The sequence below is a fragment of the Panthera onca genome, chromosome A1, assembly GCF_046562875.1.
Source record: "Panthera onca isolate mPanOnc1 chromosome A1, mPanOnc1 haplotype 2, whole genome shotgun sequence".
Classification (NCBI taxonomy): Eukaryota; Metazoa; Chordata; class Mammalia; order Carnivora; family Felidae; genus Panthera; species Panthera onca.
The window spans coordinates 99,356,111-99,377,888 of NC_138339.1; the positions used below are offsets into that span (position 1 = coordinate 99,356,111).

The 21,778-nt window shown below is 39.6% G+C and overlaps 1 protein-coding gene and 1 long non-coding RNA gene across 8 annotated transcripts in view; one reads left to right on the plus strand and one right to left on the minus strand.

The window, feature by feature from the left end:
• The window catches only part of LOC132682410 (uncharacterized), a 42,069-nt gene extending 39,979 nt beyond the window's left edge, over positions 1-2,090 (minus strand). Inside the window, exon 1 of the long non-coding RNA XR_013556397.1 lies at positions 1,886-2,090. This is a non-coding gene — a long non-coding RNA (uncharacterized LOC132682410). The remainder of the gene's footprint in view (positions 1-1,885) is intronic.
• Positions 2,091-2,101: 11 nt separating this feature from the next.
• The window catches only part of POC5 (POC5 centriolar protein), a 46,956-nt gene continuing 27,279 nt past the window's right edge, over positions 2,102-21,778 (plus strand). Inside the window, exons 1-7 of one of the 7 annotated variants that reach the window (XM_060637786.3) lie at positions 2,102-2,304; positions 3,579-3,624; positions 5,436-5,531; positions 14,360-14,501; positions 16,678-16,764; positions 19,039-19,244; positions 20,952-21,128. In XM_060637786.3, the coding sequence (XP_060493769.1) occupies positions 5,448-5,531; positions 14,360-14,501; positions 16,678-16,764; positions 19,039-19,244; positions 20,952-21,128 (696 nt within the window). In that variant the 5' untranslated portion in view covers positions 2,102-2,304; positions 3,579-3,624; positions 5,436-5,447. Of the gene's footprint in view, positions 2,305-3,578; positions 3,625-5,432; positions 5,532-6,058; positions 6,109-10,663; positions 10,817-14,359; positions 14,502-16,677; positions 16,765-19,038; positions 19,245-20,951; positions 21,129-21,778 lie in introns of those variants that run through there. The other 6 variants (XM_060637788.3, XM_060637787.3, XM_078448925.2 and 3 more) reach the window with 6 other exon arrangements.

Genomic DNA, 21,778 nt, shown 5'->3' on the forward strand with positions numbered 1-21,778 from the left:
CTTACTCCCTGCTTCAATTTTTAAATTTTTTTTTTAAGTTTATTTATTTATTTGGAGAGAGACTGAGAGTGTGTGTGTTCACACATGCACGTGAGTAGCGGAGGGGCAGACAGAGAGCGAAAGAGAGATAATCCCAAGCAGGCTCCACACTCTCAGTGCAGAACCCGATGCGGGGCTCAAACCCACACACTGTGAGATCATGACCTGAGCCTAAGTCAAGAGTCAGACACTTAACCGATCAAGCCACCCAGGTGTCTCAAGGACTGCTACAATTTGAACACCAATTCTGTTCTTATTAGCTGCGTGATCCTAGGCAAGCTACATAAACCCTCTGAGCTTCAGTTTTCATACCTGTAAAGTGAGGATGGTTGTATAGCATCTACATCACTGAGATAATCTGAGAATTTAATGAGTTAATGAGTACAGTGCCCAGAATATAGTAAGCACTACATGTGTGTTTATTAGATAAAATAAATTCTTTACTGTGCATACTCAGATCTTAGCTGAGATGTACTTTCTCAGACAGGCATTTCCTAATTTCCCCTCACTTCAAACATAAGCCACACTTTTTTATTCGCATGTGTGGGATTTTTGTTGCTGTTTGATGTCTGCTTTTTCCAACTGAACTCTAAGTTCCATGAGAGCAGGTTGTGTCTATTTTGTTCACCACTCTATTCCTAGCATGAACAGAATGTTTTGCATATGATGAATATTAGACAAATATTTACGAATGAGTATTTATGAAGGGTTAGAGATGGCAATTTCATTATCATGAGTTTGCAAGTGCTTTATTCTCTATCTCTTCCCCTCTCCCCTTCTCTAGGAATCTTGTAAGAATAAGTTTTAAATTCATAACATCCAGATTATGTTTGGCCTCTTTCTTTCTGCAGCTTCACAGAAGAATGGAGATGTCTTACCCAATTGTTTTCTATGAAAATCTACCCCTCAAAAGAGAGAAAACCAAGAAGAGCAACATGGACCCAGGTGGCAGGAGGGCAAAGGGACAGCGCAGCGGTTACAATTACAGTGTATGGGGTCACTAGGTGGCAATTCAATTCAAAAACAGATACCTGAACCACGTATGAATTCATACGCATTAGTAGGAACTTGTTGTTTATAACAGCCATGGGAAAGGGGAGTTTGGGGGGAGGGACACAAGCATAGCTTGTGCCAAAGAAGCTGCTGGCTCTTCTTCCTTCATTGTATAAGTAGAAGTCTGGCTCTGCCAACAGGTAGGTAGATGAAACCCAGCTTATGCCATTTCTATCTACAGAAGAACAAAAACAACCTTCATACCTCATCCTCCCAGTAACAAAAGGAATCTGAAAACTCACCCAGACCTCATTACTCGGCCTCCAAATTGGGGTGCTCCCTTTGCAACCTGGATCCTAATGCACCTTTAAACATACGTGTTGCCAATACAAATCAAAAGACTAGCATTTTTGACGTTATGTGATAGGTATTTTAGATATATTAACTCATTTAATCTCCCTACAACCCTATTATGTGGGTAGCATTATCCAAGCGGACAGTAAATAGGTGAAAGAACCAGGGTATAATTATTCTAAGGTTCATAGTCATTTCACCAGAAGGGCATGACTTGCAGTCTGACACCTTTGAAGTCATTAGTAAAACCTAGTCCAGCAGTTTCTTAAAGCGAAGCCCGCTGGCCCCTCCGTCAGAATCATTGGTGGTCTTTGTTGAAAATTCAGATTCCCTGGCTCTGCCCAACACTGAAGGAATCAAGTAGAGGGTTGTCAGGAAACTGAACTTTTAAAAAGCACCTCCAAGTGGCTCTGCTGGAGGGCACTATGGACGCAGATGATTCTTATGCATTAGGACCACACGCACAGACTTCGGGCATTATCGAAAGATGGCAACATACCGCCCTGGCTGACTTCAGCCCTGCTCAGCATCCTCTAACCAAATCCGGTCCCTGAACCGCCTCAGGATGCAGCCGCACAACGAAACTAAGCACGCGCAGTACTTACTTCCCAAGCTGGGCGGGGCTCGCTAAGACCCCGCCCCCTCGGTACCGGCCGGAATCAGGGGCCGGGCTCTCCCTAAGTAACCTAATTCCGGCTTCTCCCGGCAGCGGCCCAGAGCTCCGCCCCCGGCTCTTCGACCAATCATATGGCAGGTTGCTGAAGCTCCGGGCCAATGCACAGGACCGTCCTTTATTCTTCCGTGCAGTTTGAAACTGTCAGGCTGCTGCCAAGGTAGCGGCGGTACCGCTGTTATTTTAGCGGCGACGCGGCGAGGAGACGCGGAGGGAGGCGTCCGGGTTTGTGAAGAGCCGCAACGGTGAGTAGCGGCGCCCCGGCGAGTTCCGCGCCCCGGGCGGAGGCAGTGGAGTGGGGTTTAAAGTGTCTTAGCTCGAGTTTCCGCCCCGGGGGCTCCTATACCACGCCCCGAGGCGTGGGCTGTGTGCTGTTCTGCGGGGCAACGAGGTACTGAAGTTTTCCTTCCAAGGCGTCCGGGAAGAGAGGGCAGGAGTGGGGGGTACTTGAAGTATAACGATTACTTTCGCCGTGGGTTCTGATCATTTAAAACGAGAAAGTAACCATGTCTAACGTGTTTTTTGTTGTTGTTTGTTTTTAAGAGTTCGATTCAAACAAGGGTGGGTAAGAAGGTGAATGAAGAGAACCTCTACCCTTTGCTTACTCACAACTGCTGTCCCCCTAGGCTGCTAGTCCCTTATGAGGGGAGGAGCTGGCGCGCCCCTTCTCCTTTCCTGCAGCTAGGATGGGTGAACAGCACAGGGACGTCACCCTGCTGCCAGCTCGCACATTAATTCCCTCTTCCTCTGTCTCTTGGGGTTGCATTTGAATTCCCGGACCCCTTTTTCCTTATCAGCCAGGTATTTACCAAGAGGTAATTTGATTTCTTTGGCTATCACGAAGCACCCAGAACTTATCTCTTGGTTTCTGGTATCTTGGGTTAGAGAGTACTGGTAATTTAGTGAACTGATTCACATCCGCCACCCATTAAAGCAAGCTTCATTTTTCTTCTTTGTTTCTGAACCTAGAAACAGTAAGAAAATGCGAGTGTGGTAGGGTTTCAAAGAAATTGTCCTACCTTGCTGGCCTCGTAGCAGCGCTGATGGCAGATTTATAGCATATTTTCTAAAAATACAGTAGTTGCTTTATGGCTGCAGTATCTCTATTCAGAAACTCTTTTTGAAGTCTGACCTTACTTTTCAGCTTACTTGTTTTTTGAATAGTCAGCACCAGCCCACCTCCACTCCTATTATCTACGCAGTATGCAAATACAGCCTAAAAGAAGAAGTAAATGAAAACAGAAATGAACCAGGTTACCACAGTGGTGGATTTGAAGTCCCTGAAGCAGTCCTTCCTTGCTGGGGATGTGTGTGCTTATTTTATCCTCCCTAATTGGCTTAACTAAAGACAGTCGTGCTGAGATTTAGTTTACTTATCATGTGTATAGCCAGTAATACTCATCGAATAAAGCTAAGTTTCCATCAACAAGTCCCAGCCTATGTTTCCATTCTAATATTGTACTTTTCTCTGTGTCGGCCCTGTCTACTTCAATTTCCTTATTTCTCATTTATTTTTCAGGCCAGTGTGACTGAGACCTGTTGCACCTTCCACTGAAATTGTTTAGGTAAATGTCAGCAACTTCCTTACTGCCATGTTCAAGAGACCCCAACTTTCGTCTTTCTTTGGCATCTGACTCTACACTCTGTTCCTCAAGTTTTTATGATGCTTTTTCCCTGATAGTTCTCCCATTCTGACTTTTCTGGTTTTTGCTTGCTCTTCTCTTCCCCTTTAAACGTTAGTGTTTCCACTTTTAACCCTCTTCTCACTACAGTAGCAGGCCTTTAACTTTATTAGAGGTATAGTCCCCTCTGAACACATATTAGAAGCTAGGGATCCTCTTACTAGAAAAATACACGTGTATTTACACTAAAAATATTGCCTATAATTTGGGTGTATGGACCTCAGAGTAAGAACTCTTTCTAACACTTGTTTTCATAGGTCATCTTACCCTCTCCCTTTTTCAGCATTTCCCATTATGCTGATGATTCCTCAAACTGTCTCTAGCCTGTACCTCCAGTGTTCATTGCTTAACTCCAGGAAGCACCATTTTCATTGTAGCCATTGTGAACGGCAATCCTTGGTGTGCAGTATAATGGATGTAGCCATATCCTGCATACATGCAGCTTCACTACAGTGCCTCATAGGTACCTCACACCCAACTCATCTGATATTGAACCCACTCTCCTTCTTCCCGACCTGCTTACCTTCCTACATTTCTTGTCTTGGTTAGTGGCACTATATTATCCATCTAATTATCCAACTCAGAAATTGGAAAGCCATCAACATTCCAAGACCAGCCTGATCATGTTATCACTTGTTTAAATATTATAATAATATATCTAGAATAAAGACTACATTTTTTTTGACATAACATAATCACGATCTTCCATGTTCTGGCTGCTTCCTACCTTGCCTGTTCCATCCTTAGCCAAGACTTGCTTTGCACCCTTTGCTTCAGTCTTAAGAACTATTTACATTCCTGGCATACATGCCCATGCCTCTGTGTCTTTGCTTCTGCTCTGATGCCTAGCATAGCCTTACATCTTTTATCTGCCTTTGTCTTTCAGGTCTCAATACCAGTTTATCTTCTCAGTTAACACGTACTCTGGCTCCGTTCCCACTTTGTCACTCTCATGATCCCACCCCATGAAAAATAGCTACTCCTGGCCTCCCTGCTTTGTACCTCTTTTGTTTTAGGGCCTACTAGCATATATACATCTGGCTGTCTCTATAGATTGTAAAGTCCATAAGGACCAGGACTTCGTCATCTTACGTTCCTCGCCACTGTTTTCCATGCAACTGGTGTTCAGATACTTTGAATAGTCCCTACTTGTCCTTTAAATAACTTACTTACTTGTTACTAAAAGTACTTTTATTTTTTGGGACAAGACTTTTGACAGGTTTTCTATGGTATATGAGAATCACTTGTTCTGTATAGGCTTGGTTTTATTAAAATAATATTCCCAAAACGTATGTTTCTTGGGCAAAGAATGTGCACAAATTGTTTATTCTCTCTTGGCTCAGTAAAATGCACAGCACGCAGGTTGCCACCCATTGTTGAAGAACAGTCATCACACTCTATTAATCTCAACAGCTCCATTGTGGATTTGTCCAAGGAGCTTCCATTTCTCTTTAACCTTTCATACATTTGTGTCATCTCCTTGACTACATGAAAAACTCACTAATGTTGCGAACTGAGCCTCCTGCTATTCTTTTCTTGCCTAGTTATTTTATCTGTGGGTGCTCATTGTGTTGAATATTTAAACATACCACATGATTATTGTTTACAGGTTAGGATGTATATACATAGAAAACATGTTATGTTAGTTTAACTATCACCGGAAGAAAACTAAAGTTAGTTTCCATTGTTTGTAGTATTTGTACAGAATGTCATCAGATGAGGAGAAATGCTCACTGCCAGTTATGAAGAATGACTCTGACCGAGGTAGTTCTGTCTCTTCAGATCTTCAGGTAGGAAGACATGCCTAAATTTGTTGTGACTTTTATTTTAAACAAGTGACAATATGAGGGAAAACTAGGAATACATTTTTCATGTATTCATGCCATTTACATTTATAATTATGTATATGGTGTATGATGTATATACATACTGTATATATATATTTATGTATATTAATGTATATATATTTATGTGTATATGTATATGGTGTATAATGTATATCAAATCATAATAATATGATTGACCATTGAGAATTATTTCACAGACTTTGGGACATACCTTACATTGTTTGAACCTTTCAGAAAATAATCATGAACTCTTCAAACCCTCTTTATGCAAAGGCTTCAAACAGCACAATGAGAGAAGCTGGAAATCTCAAGAAACATTTTTTTCTTGAGATTTTCTCAACTGTCTCTTCTGAATGCTGCTTTCACTTTAATGCAAATTAATACACTATCAAACCATCCACAGTTCTGGGACCTTAGATGCCCTGGTGTTCTACTCCAGGTTCTAGTCCCTGTTGCTACAACGTTCAACACATTCTGCTGCCCAGGATCTGGACAGTGACAGATAAATTAACTACAGAAGGTGTGGTTTTTACATGAACTGTTTTAAATTTCTTTTATTTGTAAAAAATTTTTTTAATGTTTATTTATTTTTGAGTGACACAGAGACAGAGCACGAGCAGGGGAAGGGCAGAGAGAGAGGGAAACATAGAATCCGAACCAGGCTCCTGGCTCTGAGCCGTCTGCACAGAGCCCGACGTGGGGCTCAAACTCAGAGACTGTGAGATCATGACCTGAGTTAAAGTTGGACACTTAACCAACTGAGCCACCCAGGCACCCCTGTTTTATTTCTAAATGTTTTATTATCAGAAATATGGACTCTGACTTCTGGAGTAGATTTTATTTTTTATATATTTATTTATTTATTTTAATGTTTGTTTATTTCTGAGACAGAGCATGAGCGGGGGAGGGGCAGAGAGAGAGGGAGACACAGAATCCGAAGCAGGCTCCAGGCTCTGATTTGTCAGCACGGAGCCCGACGCGGGGCTCGAACTCACAAATTGTGAGATCATGACCTGAGTGAAAGTCGGTCGCTCAACCAACTGAGCCACCCAGGCACCCCAAGAGTAGATTTTAAATGAGAGATCACTGACACGGTACATCTTGAGTCTTATAGTCCTCTTAAGTATCACTTAAGAGGGGGAAAAGCTGGACATTATGTTTATGCCTAAATAGAGTTAAATTGTTATTGACACTGTGTAATATGAGAAAAGTTTTAGGAAGATATTTTATGAAACATATATGATTCTTTAGCTGAAATTACTGATTTAGAAGTTGGAAAGCTATTGGAAAAATATCTGTGAATATTTGCTAGGATAAAAGTAGTCTGGAGTTGTGACATTGATATTTCATCCTTGTCTTCCCTTTGGATGTACTTTTACCTAGTGCTGTCTTTTAAGGTGACAGTGCTTTCCTGCACTCTTTATCCCTGCCTTTTTCAGACTTCCTTCAGGAGAGTGCTGATTAACTCATTTATACTTGTGATATTGTGATTTATAATAAGAAATATATTTTGGTCTTTATCCCGTGTTTTGCACATTTTCAGAAAACTTTGAAATTTCCTAAATGATAGTGATAAATGTGTTTGTTATGCTAATGAGGTGACTTTTGGACCCCTCTTAAGGATTGGGGCTGGTTGCTGGGAGCTGACCACATGCTTACAGATTTGGAACTTTTAGTAGTGCCACCCACCGTGAACTCCAGGAAGCGGGGAGAGGCTGCAGGTTGAGTTCGGTCACCAGTGGCCATTGATTTCATCAATCATACCTGTGTGATGAATCCTTCATAAAAACCCAATGGGAGAGGGTTCAGAGAACTTCCAGCTCGGTGAATGTGTGGAGGCTCTGGATGACTGCCATTCTAGGGAGGTGCGGAAGCTTTGCCCCCCTTCCCCATGCCTTGTGCTTTGTCTCTTCCATCTGGCTGTTTCTGAGTTCTGTCCTTCTATAATAAACTGATAATCTAATGAGTAAAACTGTGAGCTGCTCCAGCAAATTAATCAAACCTGGGGAGGGGAATCTTTGGAACCTCCTGTCTGTGTCGCTGGTTGGCCATAAGCTCAGGTGGTAACCAGGACTTACTACTGGTGTCTGAGGTTTGGTTGGGGGAGGTGAAGTCTTACAGGACTGAGCCCTTAACCTATGCAGTCTGATTACTATCTCCAGTGGATAGTGTCCAAACTGAGTTGAATTATAGGGCACTCAGCTAGTCAGTGAGAATTTCTTGTTGCTGGTGGAAAAAATCCCTACACATTGTAATTGTTGGATCCAGAACTTTTAATACAAAAATGTTAACCACCTTGTAAGATCTCAGGGTGTCATTTTGTCAGGACACAAAGCTTTACATCAAAAGAATAAATCTCTAGAGTAGAATTTGAGAGAGGGAGGAAGAAGACTCTTCCAGACCCAAAAATAATTTTGTGTTATTGGTTTACCTGCTTAGAATGTCAGCCCAACTGAGGCTCTTTTTGTTAGTGGTTCTTGATGACAGTTGAAAACCTGCCTACATTCCGTTACTGGAAACTTTTCAAAATATAAATACCAGAAAGGATGTTAAAAATGAAATAACATAAAATAACTACATACTTTTCCATCTATAGCAAATATGTAAAAGTCAACATTTAATACAAAAGCCCCTTATAAATAATTATTTCTTCTAAGGGAGTTCTCATTACTGTGTCAATTATGTGAAGGATTAATAAAGCTGTCATTGATAAATGCTGAGGGATGGGCAGCATCCGTGTGCTTACTGACTGATAACTTCCTCTAAGCACAACTTGACACTATGAGCAAATTGCCCTGGCCTTACGTGGTACATATGGATTCATCTGTATTTCAGGGTCACACCAGTCCAACTGTTGTTGGGGAGAGGGGAGCAAAATTACAAGTTTGGATTGTTACTTTAGGGTCCTTGTTTACCTTCAGACAAGTTATCTTTGACAATTAAGAAGGACAATATTACTTATTTTGATCCTTAACTAAACAATAGCCCATTTGGCCGGTCTCTGTATATATGAAACTAAAATAGGTGTTTAAATAACTGATATGTAATTTTTTCTTAAGATAAGTTAACATAATATCTACCTTGTTTACCTCCACTTTAAGTCATAGTGATTGTTGTGGGAGCTTTGAAATATATGTTGTGTTGTTCTCCTGATCCAGAACAGAGGTCAGACTAGGGGAGCTCAAAGTTAAAGCCACTGACTTCCATTTCCCCTCCCTTTTTAGGCTGGAAGCTATCATAAACTAACTCTGATTGAAGAGAGATAATTTGGTTCAATTTACTTATAGTTGCCACCAATTAAGAAGTTAATTGACCTCCATGTGATTTGGTTGAGCATCTGACTCTTGATTTCTACTGAGGTCATGATCCCAGAGTTGTGAGATTGAGATTGAGCCCTGCTTGGGATTCTCTCTCCTTCTGCTTCTCTCCCCTGTCCTGTCTCTCTCACTCCCTACAATAAAAAAAAATTTTTTTAAAGTTAATTGACCTCAAAATATAAATATACGATACCCACTGTATTAGTTTGCTTGGGCTGTCATAACAAAATACAATAGTCTGGATGGCTTAAACAACAGAAATTTATTCATTTGTTTCAAATTTTTATTTAAATTATAGTTAACATACAGTGTAATGGTTTCGGGAGTAGAATTTAGTGATTCATCACTTAGGTATAACACCCAGTGCTCATCATAACAAGTGCCTTCCTTTTTTTTTTTTTTTTCCTTAGAGAGAGAAAAAGAGAGTGTGTGCTTGGGAGAGGGGCACAGGGAGAGAAAATCTTAAGCAGGCTCCATGCTCAGGGTGGAGCCAGACTTGGGGCTCAATCTCATAACCATGAAATCATGATCTGAGCCAAAATCAAGAGTTGGACGCTCAATCAACTGAGCCACCCAGGCACCATAACAGGTGCCCTCCTTAATACCCATCACCCATTTAGCCCATCTCCCACTTACCTCCCTCCATCAACCCTCAGTTTGTTCTCTATAGTTAATAGTCTTGGGACACCTGGGACACTCAGTCGGTTAAGTATCTGACTTCGGCTCAGGTCATGATCTCACAGTTCGTGAGTTTGAGCCCTATGTCGGGCTCTGTGCTGACAGCTCAGAGTCTGGAGCCTGCTTTGGATTCTGTGTCTCCCTCTCTCTCTCTCGGTCTCTCTCAAAAATAGATAAACGTTAAAAAAAAAAAGTCTCTTATAGTTTGCTTCCCTCTCTTTTTTTCCCTTCCCATATGTTCCTCTGTTTTGTTTCTTAAATTCCACATATGAATGAAATCCAATGGTATTTGTCTTTCTCTGACTGACTTTGCTTAGCATAATACATTCTAGCTCCATCCACATCATTCCAAATGGCAAGATTTCATTCTTTTTCATCTCTGAATAATATTCCATTTATGCATATACCACATCTTTTTTATCCATTCATTAGTGGATGGACATTTGGGCTCTTTTCCTTAGTTTGGCTATTGTTGATAGTGCTGCTGTAAACATTGGGGTGCATGTGCCCCTTTGGATGAAAAGACAAATTTATTTTCTCATAGTTCTGAATGCTGAAACTACCAAAGCAAGGTCTGGCAGGGTCTGTTTCTGATGAGATCTCTCTTCTTGGCTTATTAGACAGCTGCCTTCTCACTGCATCCTCAGCATGGCTTTTCCTGAGTGCACGCTCATGGGGGGAGAGAGGACACTCTCTCCTCTCTTTTTATGAGGACATAAATCAAGACAGGGCAGCGCCCCACCCTTTTGACTTAATGTCACCTTAATTACTTCTGTAGAGGCCCCATCTCCAAATATCGTTGCTCTGGGGATTAGTGTTTCAGTATATCAATTTTGGGAGGACAGACATTCATTCTGTAACAGCCACATTTTTATATGTTTTTAAAATCAAAAGCCTAGTTTGGCTATTTGGGAAGTATATTAGGGTGTTATTTTTGCTGCTTTAACAGGAACCAAATAAGAGTCGTTTAAGTGAATGGCTTGAAAGTCTGAGCTGATACAGTTTCTTGCAAGTCTGAGCTAACAGAGAGTCCTGAGGTCGTCTGAGGATCCTGTCTCTTCTCTCTTGTTGCTCTGCCAGGCCCTCAAGTGATGACCTCGTTTGCATCATCAGGTGCTAGCTCAGTGCCACCTCTAACCCACGGGAAGAGCTGAGCAGGAAGCAAGCAGCTTCCTTTTTAATGACATGACCTCAAGTTGTACACATCATTTCCATCCAAATCCCACAGGCCAGGTATCTGTCTCTGCTAGGAGGGAGGCTGAGAAATGCTGGGTGGCCAGGTCTGAACTAGGTCAGATCCTGGGGTTTTAGTAATTAAAGGAATAAAGGGAAAATGGAGGCCACTGGACTGGTAGCCTTCTCTCTCACAGGGAGTTGCACTTGACATTTTATATATTTTGTTAGGACTGACTCATACATTCAAATTTGTAGAAACCAGTAAATTTGTAGAAACCAGTATGGCTTCAATTTATCAAATTATTTGGGTATTTCCTTTCATTGTAATAAGTGGAAACTGATGTGATTCAGGAAGTATATTTTTAAATTTTAAGGATATTTAAATCTATTTAAAGAATTATAGTTATTTTTATCAACCTAAAAATTAAATGTATCTGTAATATTCTAAATTACTTTTTTCTGTAATAAGAGCCTCCTGCCTCAGTGATAACCATCATGTGAAATACTGACTTTTATTTTCTGTCAGGAAATGTAAGTTTAAATCTCAGACATGTGTTGTTGTTTTGTTTTGGTTTTGTTTTTAATGTTTATTATTTACTTTTTGAGAGAGAGAGAGACAGAGCATAAGTGGGGAAGGGGCAGGGAGAGAGGGAGACACAGAATCCAAAGCAGGCTCCAGGCTCTGAGCTGTCAGCACAGAGCCTGCTTCAGTTCTCAAATTCACGAACTGCAGGATCATGACCTGAGCTGAAGTCGGATGCTGAACTGACTGAGCCACCCAGGCACCCCAAAAACTAGACGTGTTTATTGTCATGAAGGGGACATCTCCAACAAAGGAGTTGACTATAGCAACATGAAGATCATTCTGATGATTGAGATTTCTTTGTCATGATTCTCTCTTTGGAGTGTCTCTGTTTCTCTTCTGCCATTAGCCTTAACATGTAAAAATCTGTATTTGCTGTAACTGACATTTACTGCATATAGGTAATCCATGTTAACTATGCATAACAAGGCTGAAACTGACACCAACTCACTTCTTTACATTTAATTACCCTAAAGACTTGTAGTTTTCAAACATCTACCAGCATAAACCCTTTTTTTCAAACAATTTTACTTCAAATTCCAATATAAAAAGGTTAAAGTAGAATTGCATAGATTTATGTTATAAATTCAAATCTGTGACGTTTCCATCTCACAAAGTCAGCAAAAAATGAAGCTGCCTTAAATGTACATTTGACATTGGTGGATAATAGAAGACCTAGCGTAGTTTGATAAGCCTAAGTGACCATTTTGCTTCTATATTTTATTTGGGCTATAAAATATCAAGAAAATTCTGATTCTTAACATAAGTAGTTGAGAATGATGCCTTGTTTGTTTTAATATAGTTGACACACACTGTAAACATTAGTTTCAGGTGTACAGCATAGTGATTCAACTTCTCTATGCATTATGAAAAAATGGTAGCTGTTTAAAAGCCTATCTCATCTGCAAGTAAACTGACCCAAAACATAAAAAAAGGATTGATAGAAAAGTTTTGATTCATTGTTGAATCACCAACAAAATCTGTCACTTCTTCAAACTTTTTATAATCTACAAATCACCCAAGAAGCACCCAGAAGACTCAAATTTGGAATACGTGCTAAAACCCTTTGTATTATGATAAGCATGTAACAAAGGTATGAAGTCATTTGCTACCCTGCACAGCTCATCACTCTCCTGAGGAGGTACTGGCGCCAGCAGATGTGCTTGAGTTTGAGTTTGTAATTGATGGGCCTACATGTGTTAGAGTTGTGTGTTCACCTGCACAGGTGTCATTCCTAAAACAAAAATCAAACCTGTGCAGAGCCACAACCTGACATGTTTACAGCAGCTTGACATGTACATCGATGGCAGGAACAGCTTTATTCCAACCAACAAAAAAAAAAAATTGAGAATTTATAGTTTGGGGCCAGTTAAAATTTAGCACATGTGGTATATGTGATAGTGCTTGCTCCTTTTACTACTGTTTGTAAAAGAGTTAAATAGCTTAAAAAATGAAATTTGAATAAAACAGCATGGATCCCCTGAAACACCTTCTTGGAAACCAGCTAGAAATGCAGCGATATTGACTACCGACACAGGATACAAGGTAGTTCTGACTACAAAAGTCTGAGGGCAATTACGTCTGTTCCCTTGGAAAGCACCAAGGTACTTATTTCGGTCATCTGTGATATAACGATGGCTGGAAACTTGGGTGTGGTGGGCAGTTAAATATTCTTACTCAAAGAAAACCATAGGGAAAGAGTAAGGATTGCTGATTTTCACATACCTACTGAAGATCGTTCTTTCTTTGATTTAGACAGAATTTTTCTGAATTCACTTGAGCACATACTGTGCCACTTCACAGAGGCAGTTTCAAGCATCAGTTATCTTCATACTGAAGATGAATCCAAACAACAAGACAGTTATGACTAATGAAATGATGACAGTTCTATATTGGAACTAAACTACTTATGGGGAAAAATTAACACAAAAGAATCCTTTAGAATAATATTTAATGTTCCTGAAAACCTTCCCCCCAGTTTTTTTAATGCAAAGACATTCTCTGGGTCCATGAATATGACTCTTAGAAATTACTCTTTTTTTTTTTTTTAATGTTTTTATTTATTTTTGAGAGACAGCAGGGGAGGGGCAAAGAGAGAGGGAAACAGTAGATTCACAGCAGGCTCTGTGTTGACAGCAGAGAGCCCAAGGTGGGACACAAACTCATAAACCATGAGATCATAGACTGAGCTGAAGTCAGATGGTTAACTGAGGCATCAGGTATCCCATGAAATGACTTCTTGTAGGACTATTTGGTACATCATGACCAATCGCTTGTGAATGTCAACTAAATTCCAGTATATTTTTTTACTTCGCAGATACCATTTTTTGATATGGCTAAAGAAATAACTATCTATGTGAGGAAATTCCAATTTTGTTTTAAACTTGAGGAATATTACTGTAAGGTCTACACTTTGTGACCTGTATTTTTTATCGCTTCTCAGGTGCCTTGCAGTTGCCACTAGGTAGAACAGAACAAACAGGCTGCATTTGTGTTCTCTTTTTATCGTCAGTGTTTCTTTTTCTCTTCTAATATTTCCCTTACGCTCTTTCCATGCTATGAAAAGACACTCCAGGTTGTTGCTGCGTTGGATGGTAGCTGTCAGTAAAAAGAGCCAAAACCACTTTTCATCTCTAGACCACCCATTTGTGGAGTCTTTGGAAGCAACACCTTCAAACTAAATTTCAGAAAAGCAGAGAAATGTCTCTGTCTCTGCCCACCTGCAGGGAGGGCGTTTCTGCTTTGTAGATGTTAACTGGTCTCAGGCAACTACACTAGGTAATCTTTGTGTCACGATTGCTAAATTGGCATCTGAAGGAATCTATCTGGCTAGAAGAAATTTGGGTAGGTCTGTTTGTTGGGTTTCTGTTTTTAAGAAAGTACACCTTCCTTACTACATCGAAGTACTGTTTTGAGAACTGAAGTATAGAGTAGCTTCGACTATGCCTTTATCGTTCTTTGCCTGAATGTCCATTGTGACCGTTTATGATACATTATTTGTTTTTGGCTTCTCATAGGAAGAGTATGAAGAACTGCTTCGTTATGCTATTGTGACTCCAAACATTGAGTCAAGAGCTTCACAGCCGTGTCATTCTAAAGGAGAAGTGGTGCCAGATGTTAGGATTCCTACTGTAGTAGATGATATTCTTCATAACCAAGGTTATGTATATTTTGAAAGATATTTCTTAATTTGTTATTGAGCTTATTAATGCCATTGACTTAGAGTTCCAGAAATGTTTCTCCAGTGATTCTTCTCAATCACTCATGTGTATCACTATCATCTGGGAAGTGTTTTCCATTTTAATATGGTACTCTTGGCTCTTGTGCAACAGCTGGATATTTATATGAACTTTGTTTAAACTATTACATGAAAAATAAAATGAAAGCAAAAAAAATAAAATAAAATAAAATGAAAGCAACACTATAGCCATAGCATGCCTGTCAGTGGAGTAAATTGCATCTAATTGTTCTAGTAATTATATACCAGGATTATCTTGGAAACTAAATGGCCCAAGGCCCCAAATTATAGATGCTCCATAGGTAGCCCTCAGAACCACTTAAGTTTGTGAACCATGTCCTAGGACTTTGTTGGCAGCATTTCTGTTAACGTGGAAGACTGTTTAAATTATCACCACAGGGGCGCCTGGGTGGCTCAGTCGGTTAAGTGTCCGACTTCAGCTCAGGTCACAATCTCGCAGTCCGCGAGTTCGAGCCCCGCGTCGGGCTCTGGGCTGATGGCCCAGAGTCTGGAGCTTGCTTCCGATTCTGTGTCTCCCTCTCTCTCTGCCCCTCCCCCGTTCATGCTGTGTCTCTCTCTGTCTCAAAAATAAATAAACGTTAAAAAAAAAAAAATTAAAAAAAAAAAATTATCACCACAAAGGCGAACCCATTTTGGACTACGTCATTGACAGAATTGACAGTTAATACAAGCCAGGATGTATGTTGATAGGTGAATGAAAGGTGGAGAAAGGAAGATAAACCTCCTTTCACCTATCCATTCCTTATTCGGTAAAGTACAGGATCCCAAACAACTTGCTGTAAAAAAGTATTCCTTCAAAGGGCACAGAAAACCCTCCAAAGATAGGCCTGGTGATGGGTAGTTATCAACAGTAGGCATAACTCTAGGGATGTCTCCTTGAAGGCACATGAAACAGCCTACTCAGAATCAACAGGCTCCTGGGGTTCCGATAAGTTACAGCCCTAGTATTTTGTTCCTGTCTCTTGGTAGACATGGACTATCCACTGCTAGACTTCAGCATACTGCACTTGATCATCAGATAGGGCCAGAACCGTAAAATGCATATATTTACTTTACCACCACAATATTTTACCCCGAAACATTTTCTGCCCAAATTTTAATTGATATTCAAGAGGCAGGGCCCCGGGGTTCATTCATTGTACACCAGTGATCTTGACCATGTCTTGATTACCCTGGGTACCTGAGCCTGTAGTTCCTGTTGAACACACCCAAAGGGCTGCATACTCTCTTACAAAATATGTAACTAGTCAATCCGTGTGTTCACCCTGTATGCCCCTCCCTTAAGGGGGTCACCAGACACTTGCTTCCTTGCTGTACTGTTGTTCCCAGTGACACATTGGAGTCCTCTCCTTGCCGTGGCTCTCCAACCTTTCAAGGTCATCACTTGGGATTTAAGACCCCTGTTCTTCTCTAGCATGGAAGATAGTATTTATTTGTTTATACTCTGCCTTTTCGAAAAAGGATTTGCGATCTAAGCATACAACATGCAGTGAATTTAGATATCTCGATTCACACGAAGATTGATAAGAATATGTAAGTTCATCATCCCATTCTTTCCTCTTGGTATTGCTGTTGCTTGATGTAAGTGAGGTATGTTGAAGTTGCCAAAGTGTATATAAGCCTTCCACACAGCCATTCTTGTGAGGTTTTCCCCCATTTTATTTCCACCGTGTATTGACCAGTGGTTCCTGAGCTGCAAGTGAGGGAACCAGTGTCACTTTACCTTGATGGCAGCAGGCCCCTGGAAATATCCAATGTAAGATTGCATAGCTTCTAAGTTCTAATGTCATTCATCCACTCAGTCTCTTAGTGTGAACTGAATGCTACAGTAGGCTGAATTCTCTTCCATCTATATTTGGTGGGTAAAATTGAGCTTATTAATGATATAGTTAAGACTTTGTTCTCTCAGTTTTGTCCTTCTCTTTGTTCTTTGGCTTAGTGTTCCTCTATCCCCAGCATGTTGTATTTTGCTGTTCTAAAATCCTATGTACTGCTACCCTCTTAAATTAAGTATGTGTGATTAGGCATTTGATATAAGAGTGGTTTGGTTTAATAAAAAAATTATTTTATTTTCAGCAGGAAATAGCCCTGTAGTAAAAGAAACAAGGATGGAAGTTGGAAAAGGATGTGATTTGAATATTTCAAGTCATTCAAAGACAGATGGTATGACTTTTCCTCAGTTTGTTTTTATTAACATACAACATTTTGTGGTTTGATGAATTTTATTTGTGTAGTAAGAGGAATCATTTCAGCATATTACTCATTGGCATGATTTTAAAATGCTGCTGTTGCTGATTTATTAACTAATACTATTTAAAATAATTTCCCAAAATTCTAAAATAGTACAATTAAGACAGGTTAATGTATTACAGTGTGTGGCATCCTTTCTTAAAACTGCTAGATTAGAGGGCAGTACTTTAAAAGATTTCATGGGAGTCAGCTAATTTGGCCAATTTCAATGTTTTCATGAACCAGTGCATTCTTTCCCAACATTCAGGCATTTGTGTACCAACTTAGTGATTTTTGTCCTATCTTTATACCCCTTGTTCTGTCATTTTTTCTTTAGATATATTCATTTTTAGCTTAAACTCATTAGAAGAAAAATTTGTGTCATTACTGATTATAGAATAAAACTAATATACCCTTTATAAATAGAAATCAATGATAAAAATGAATGCAACTAACAATTAGTAAGTTTTGATTGAAGACTGCTGGTGATGTGTTCAGCCTGAAATCTGCTTTTCCTTGGTTGAAAGGAGAGATGAGCAAGTGTTACAGAGGTTATAAAAGCACACTAGCACCAGATTGAAGTGATTAAATAATTAAAATAGAACAGTCTTCTTGCTCTGTGATATAATGTTATTTAATGTACGGGCCGTGTAAGCCACCCTACAAGAAATGCCTCTAACCTTTGGTTTGCTCACTTGTACAAAAAAGGCTTGGGTGGTATAATACTTGGGGACCTTTCAAGTTCTTCAGTTATATGATTCTCTTTTTCAAAAGGTGGCTATATGTTTAAAAAATTAAAAATCAGAGGAGTGCCTGGGTGGCTTAGTCGGTTAAGTGTCCAACTTTGGCTCAGGTCATGATCTCACGGTTCATGAGTTCGAGCCCCATGTCGCACTCTGTGCTGACAGCTCAGAGCCTTGAGCCTGCTTTGGATTCTGTGTCTCCCTCTCTCTCTCTGCCCCTCCCCTGCTCACATTCTGTCTGTCTCAAAAATAAATAAATATTAAAACAATTTTTTTAAAATAAGTAAAAATGAAAAATCAGAGTCTATTGCTTTTCCTGTGGGTGCAGATATTGTTGGTGAAATCTAGTGAAAGAGAACATTCACATACTTTGTCACTCTGCTTTATTCTCTGGGTTTATTCTTCACAGTATGGAGGCGGTGTTTCATAGTTGACTAGCCTGAACCATTTACTGAATAAATTTTTTATGTAAAACATATATATTAGAGCGTGATTTTCCCTTTTGCAAAGAGTTCTTGATTTACTTTCAAGTAACAAGTTCTACAGTAGATTTATCTGTTTGACTCATCTCATTGTCCAAGGAAAAGAAGAAGGCCTTTCAGTCTTGGTTATTAGGACCCTTGTAATAAAAGTGAGATATGTGAGAAATGATAAACCGTCTCTAATTCCAGCATACATGTGTGATAAAATAGTAATCTTTTCTGTTTTGTGCTTTTGAAAGGTAGATGCCTGTTCTGGCACTGGCTTTCACCCCTACATCTATCCTCCACCCCAGCCCACTACCCTCTACCATGTATATGGGCAGAGGATGGAAATTATATACATATATGTGTATACATATATAGACGTGTATGTTTTCACCTGTGTGTTGAAGGCTAACAATGTGCCTTACAACTGAGTATCTGTTAAAACTAAACTACTCTTTGTGCTTACAGTGTTGAATTTTACTGGTGTTAAAACCCTCACCAGTGTGTTATATAAAGTAATAATGACCTATAGACAACCACTGGGACCTTGGTCCATTACTTAACCCTTTCTTTCTCTCTCTCTCTCTCTCTCTCTCTCTCTCTCTCTCTCTCTGTCTCTCTATCTCTCTCTTTTCTGAGAGAGAAAGAGAAGGGGATGGGTTGGAGAGGGGCAAAGGGAGAGAGAGAGAATCCCAAAAGGCTCCATGCTCAGTGCAGAGCCTAACATGGGACTTGATCCCACACCTCAGGATCATGACCTGAGCCAAAATCAAAAGTCAGGTGCTCAACTTATAAAGTTGACAAGAGTCATGTGCTCTCTTTCTCTCAAAATAAATAAATAAACGCTAAAAAAAAAAAGAGTAAGTAAACTGAAAGGTTATTTCTCTGCATTTTCCTCTACTTCTGAAGGTCACTGACGTCTTACCTTCCACTGGAATTTCTTACCATTTGGGTTATTCTCAATCTGGCCTGACCACAACAACTTTCCTCTATTCCAGGGTCATCACCAGTGTTGTCACCGAGGAAGCCTTCTCACCCAGTCATGGACTTTTTCAGTTCTAACCTCTTAGGTGACTCTTCCTCACCAGCATCTGTTTCTAGTCATGCAGATGCCCATGAAATTGTTGTGAGCGATTTTCTTATTTCTGATGAAAACCTTCAGAAGATGGAAAATGTACTTGATCTTTGGAGTTCAGGACTTAAGGTATTACAGTTGTTCAGTTACAGTTGTTTCATATGTAGTATAACAGTTTTGCTCTTGATTCCACTATTTCCTGTTCTTTTCTTTGAATCAAAAGATTTTGTGAAAAAAATCTTTAGTTTCCTTAGAAGATTAGTCCAGTGTTTTAAGTCTGTCCTTCTCAGTCTTTAATATCTGTACGCATCATCTGGGAATCCTGTTAAACCAGCTTGTCAGTTGGTCTTGATCAGGGCCCAAGATTATGCATTTCTAACAAGCTCCCAGGTGATGCTACTAGATCAGAAACCATGTTTTGAATTAGCAAGGTTTTCAGTAGTTGCTGAATAGCTCTGTAGGTTCCACTGAACTTCTCGGGTGTTTTTAAAGACTCAGCCTACGTGTGACAAAGATACCTATTGAATCCTTACCATCTCATAGCTGTGACGAATGAAGATGTCTCCTTTTATATGTAACACAGCATCCAGTTTTAGCAATGTATATTCATTTTGTAGCTGCTTATAGCAACCACCTTGTGTAACTGGTAAGTCTATAAAAGCTGACTATTTTAGTGGTGGTATTGGCCTCTAAATAAAATAAGGTATTACAGAAATGGCAAATTTTTTTCTATTTAAAATATAATGGAAGGGTGCCGGGTTGGCTCAGTGTTAAGCCTCTGACTCTTGGTTTTGGCTCAGGTCATGATCTTGTGTTTTGTGAGTTCAAACCCCGCATTGGGCTCTGCGCTGATAGTGTGGAGCCTGCCTTGGATATTCTCTCTCTCTCTCTCTCTCTCTCTCTCTCTCTCTCTCTCTCTCCCTCTCTCCCTCCCTCCCTCCCTCCCTCCCTCTCTTTCGCTCTCCCTCTCTCTCTGCCCCTCCCCTGCTCATGCTCTCTCTCTCTCTCTCAAAAGAAATAAACTTTAAAAAATATATATACATATATATAATGGAGAAAATGACAGTTTTTCTGAAACATAGTTTGAGAAAACTGAATATTCACATATATGGTGAAATTAAAGTCCTGAGGGTTTTATGGCATTTTTATTTCTCTATTATTGGGAACCATAAATTCTAGAAATAATCTTTTAGTATAGTTTTTACAATTTTCCCCCTTGGAACAGGTTTTCATATCTGTGTCATGGTGTAAGTGCTACCGCTAATCACGTAATGTGTTCTCTGTTCAGTTAAGCATATTGTTAGGCAGTTGTTTTGATAACATGATTATTTGGTATTTTTACTTATGCCATTCAGTAGGGGGAAAAGGGATCAGACTTAGCAATTTGTGGTATGATGGCCTCTGTGATAAACGATTTGGGGAAAGAAAGCGTCAACCCCCCTGGTTTCCGTTATCCACCTCTATCTAAATAACTTCCCAGTCCCGTGGCTGAGCCAAGGCCATACTCTGACTTTCTGCCCTCCTTGATCTATCTTAATATGGACATTAAAGTCCTTGAATAAACCACGGAAGGACCAGAAATGTTTTCAAAGGACAGCAAGGTTTCATACAAAGTGACTTAAAGTAGGAAAAAAAAATCCATTTCCTTAGTATGGTGAATGTGACCTGAGAAGAGCCACAACTGTTGAACTTGCAAACGTTTTCATTAGTGGTTTTTATAAATAGCTCTTATGTTGATTGCTTGTACCGATTAGTTTTAATGTTTCTTAATTTCAGTGTAATTTCAAGAAGCAGTACTAAACACACTGCTTAATTGCTGGCATATTTATTTTTCAGACAAACATCATATCTGAACTAAGTAAATGGAGACTTAATTTTATTGACTGGCACCGAATGGAAATGAAAAAAGAGAAAGAAAAACATGAAGCACATTTGAAACAACTGTGCAACCAGATCAACAGTTTGAAGGAGCTGCAAAAAGCCTATGAAATCTCTATTGGGAGAAAAGATGAGGTCTTCACTTTTGTATTTCTTTTTAAGTGAGATGCGGTAAAAATCTTGCTAGGCAATAAATGCCAGGAACTGATTATTTAGGTCATACGAGATACAAAGGGAAGATTGCTTCAGAAACTAAAAAAATAGATACATAGGAATAAGATATATTCTTCCTTTTAAACATGCCAGCGTCTTGTCATTTAATCTTTGTCATCAGCTTCAGTGTGCTCGAAGTTTTAGAAGTGTGTGCTGAATGTGGGAACACTAATTTCTTTTCCCCGGTCTTTTTTTCCTAACTGCTCTTAAGAGAACATTGGGGAACCAGCATTACCCACATTTTAAACCATCTTTTTAGGGGTCATTTTAAGTATCTCACATTTTATCGATGCTATGTCTTTCTTCATTGATGATGTCTTTTTCGTTTTATTGATAGATATGGAGAACACTTTTTTTAAAGCTTTTTTTTTGATCTGTGATTTTGTTTTTAATTATCTTAAGCCTTATCACATAATTTACAAATTGGTGCTGATATTTCTCCTCTACTTTAACCCTTCTAACAAGTTGGCAAAAGCACCAATCATACATATATGGTAATTCCACAGTTGTATTTTTGAATAGCTGTTTAGAAGACATTCCTGAATTATAACTTAGTAAAGAATTCACAAGCC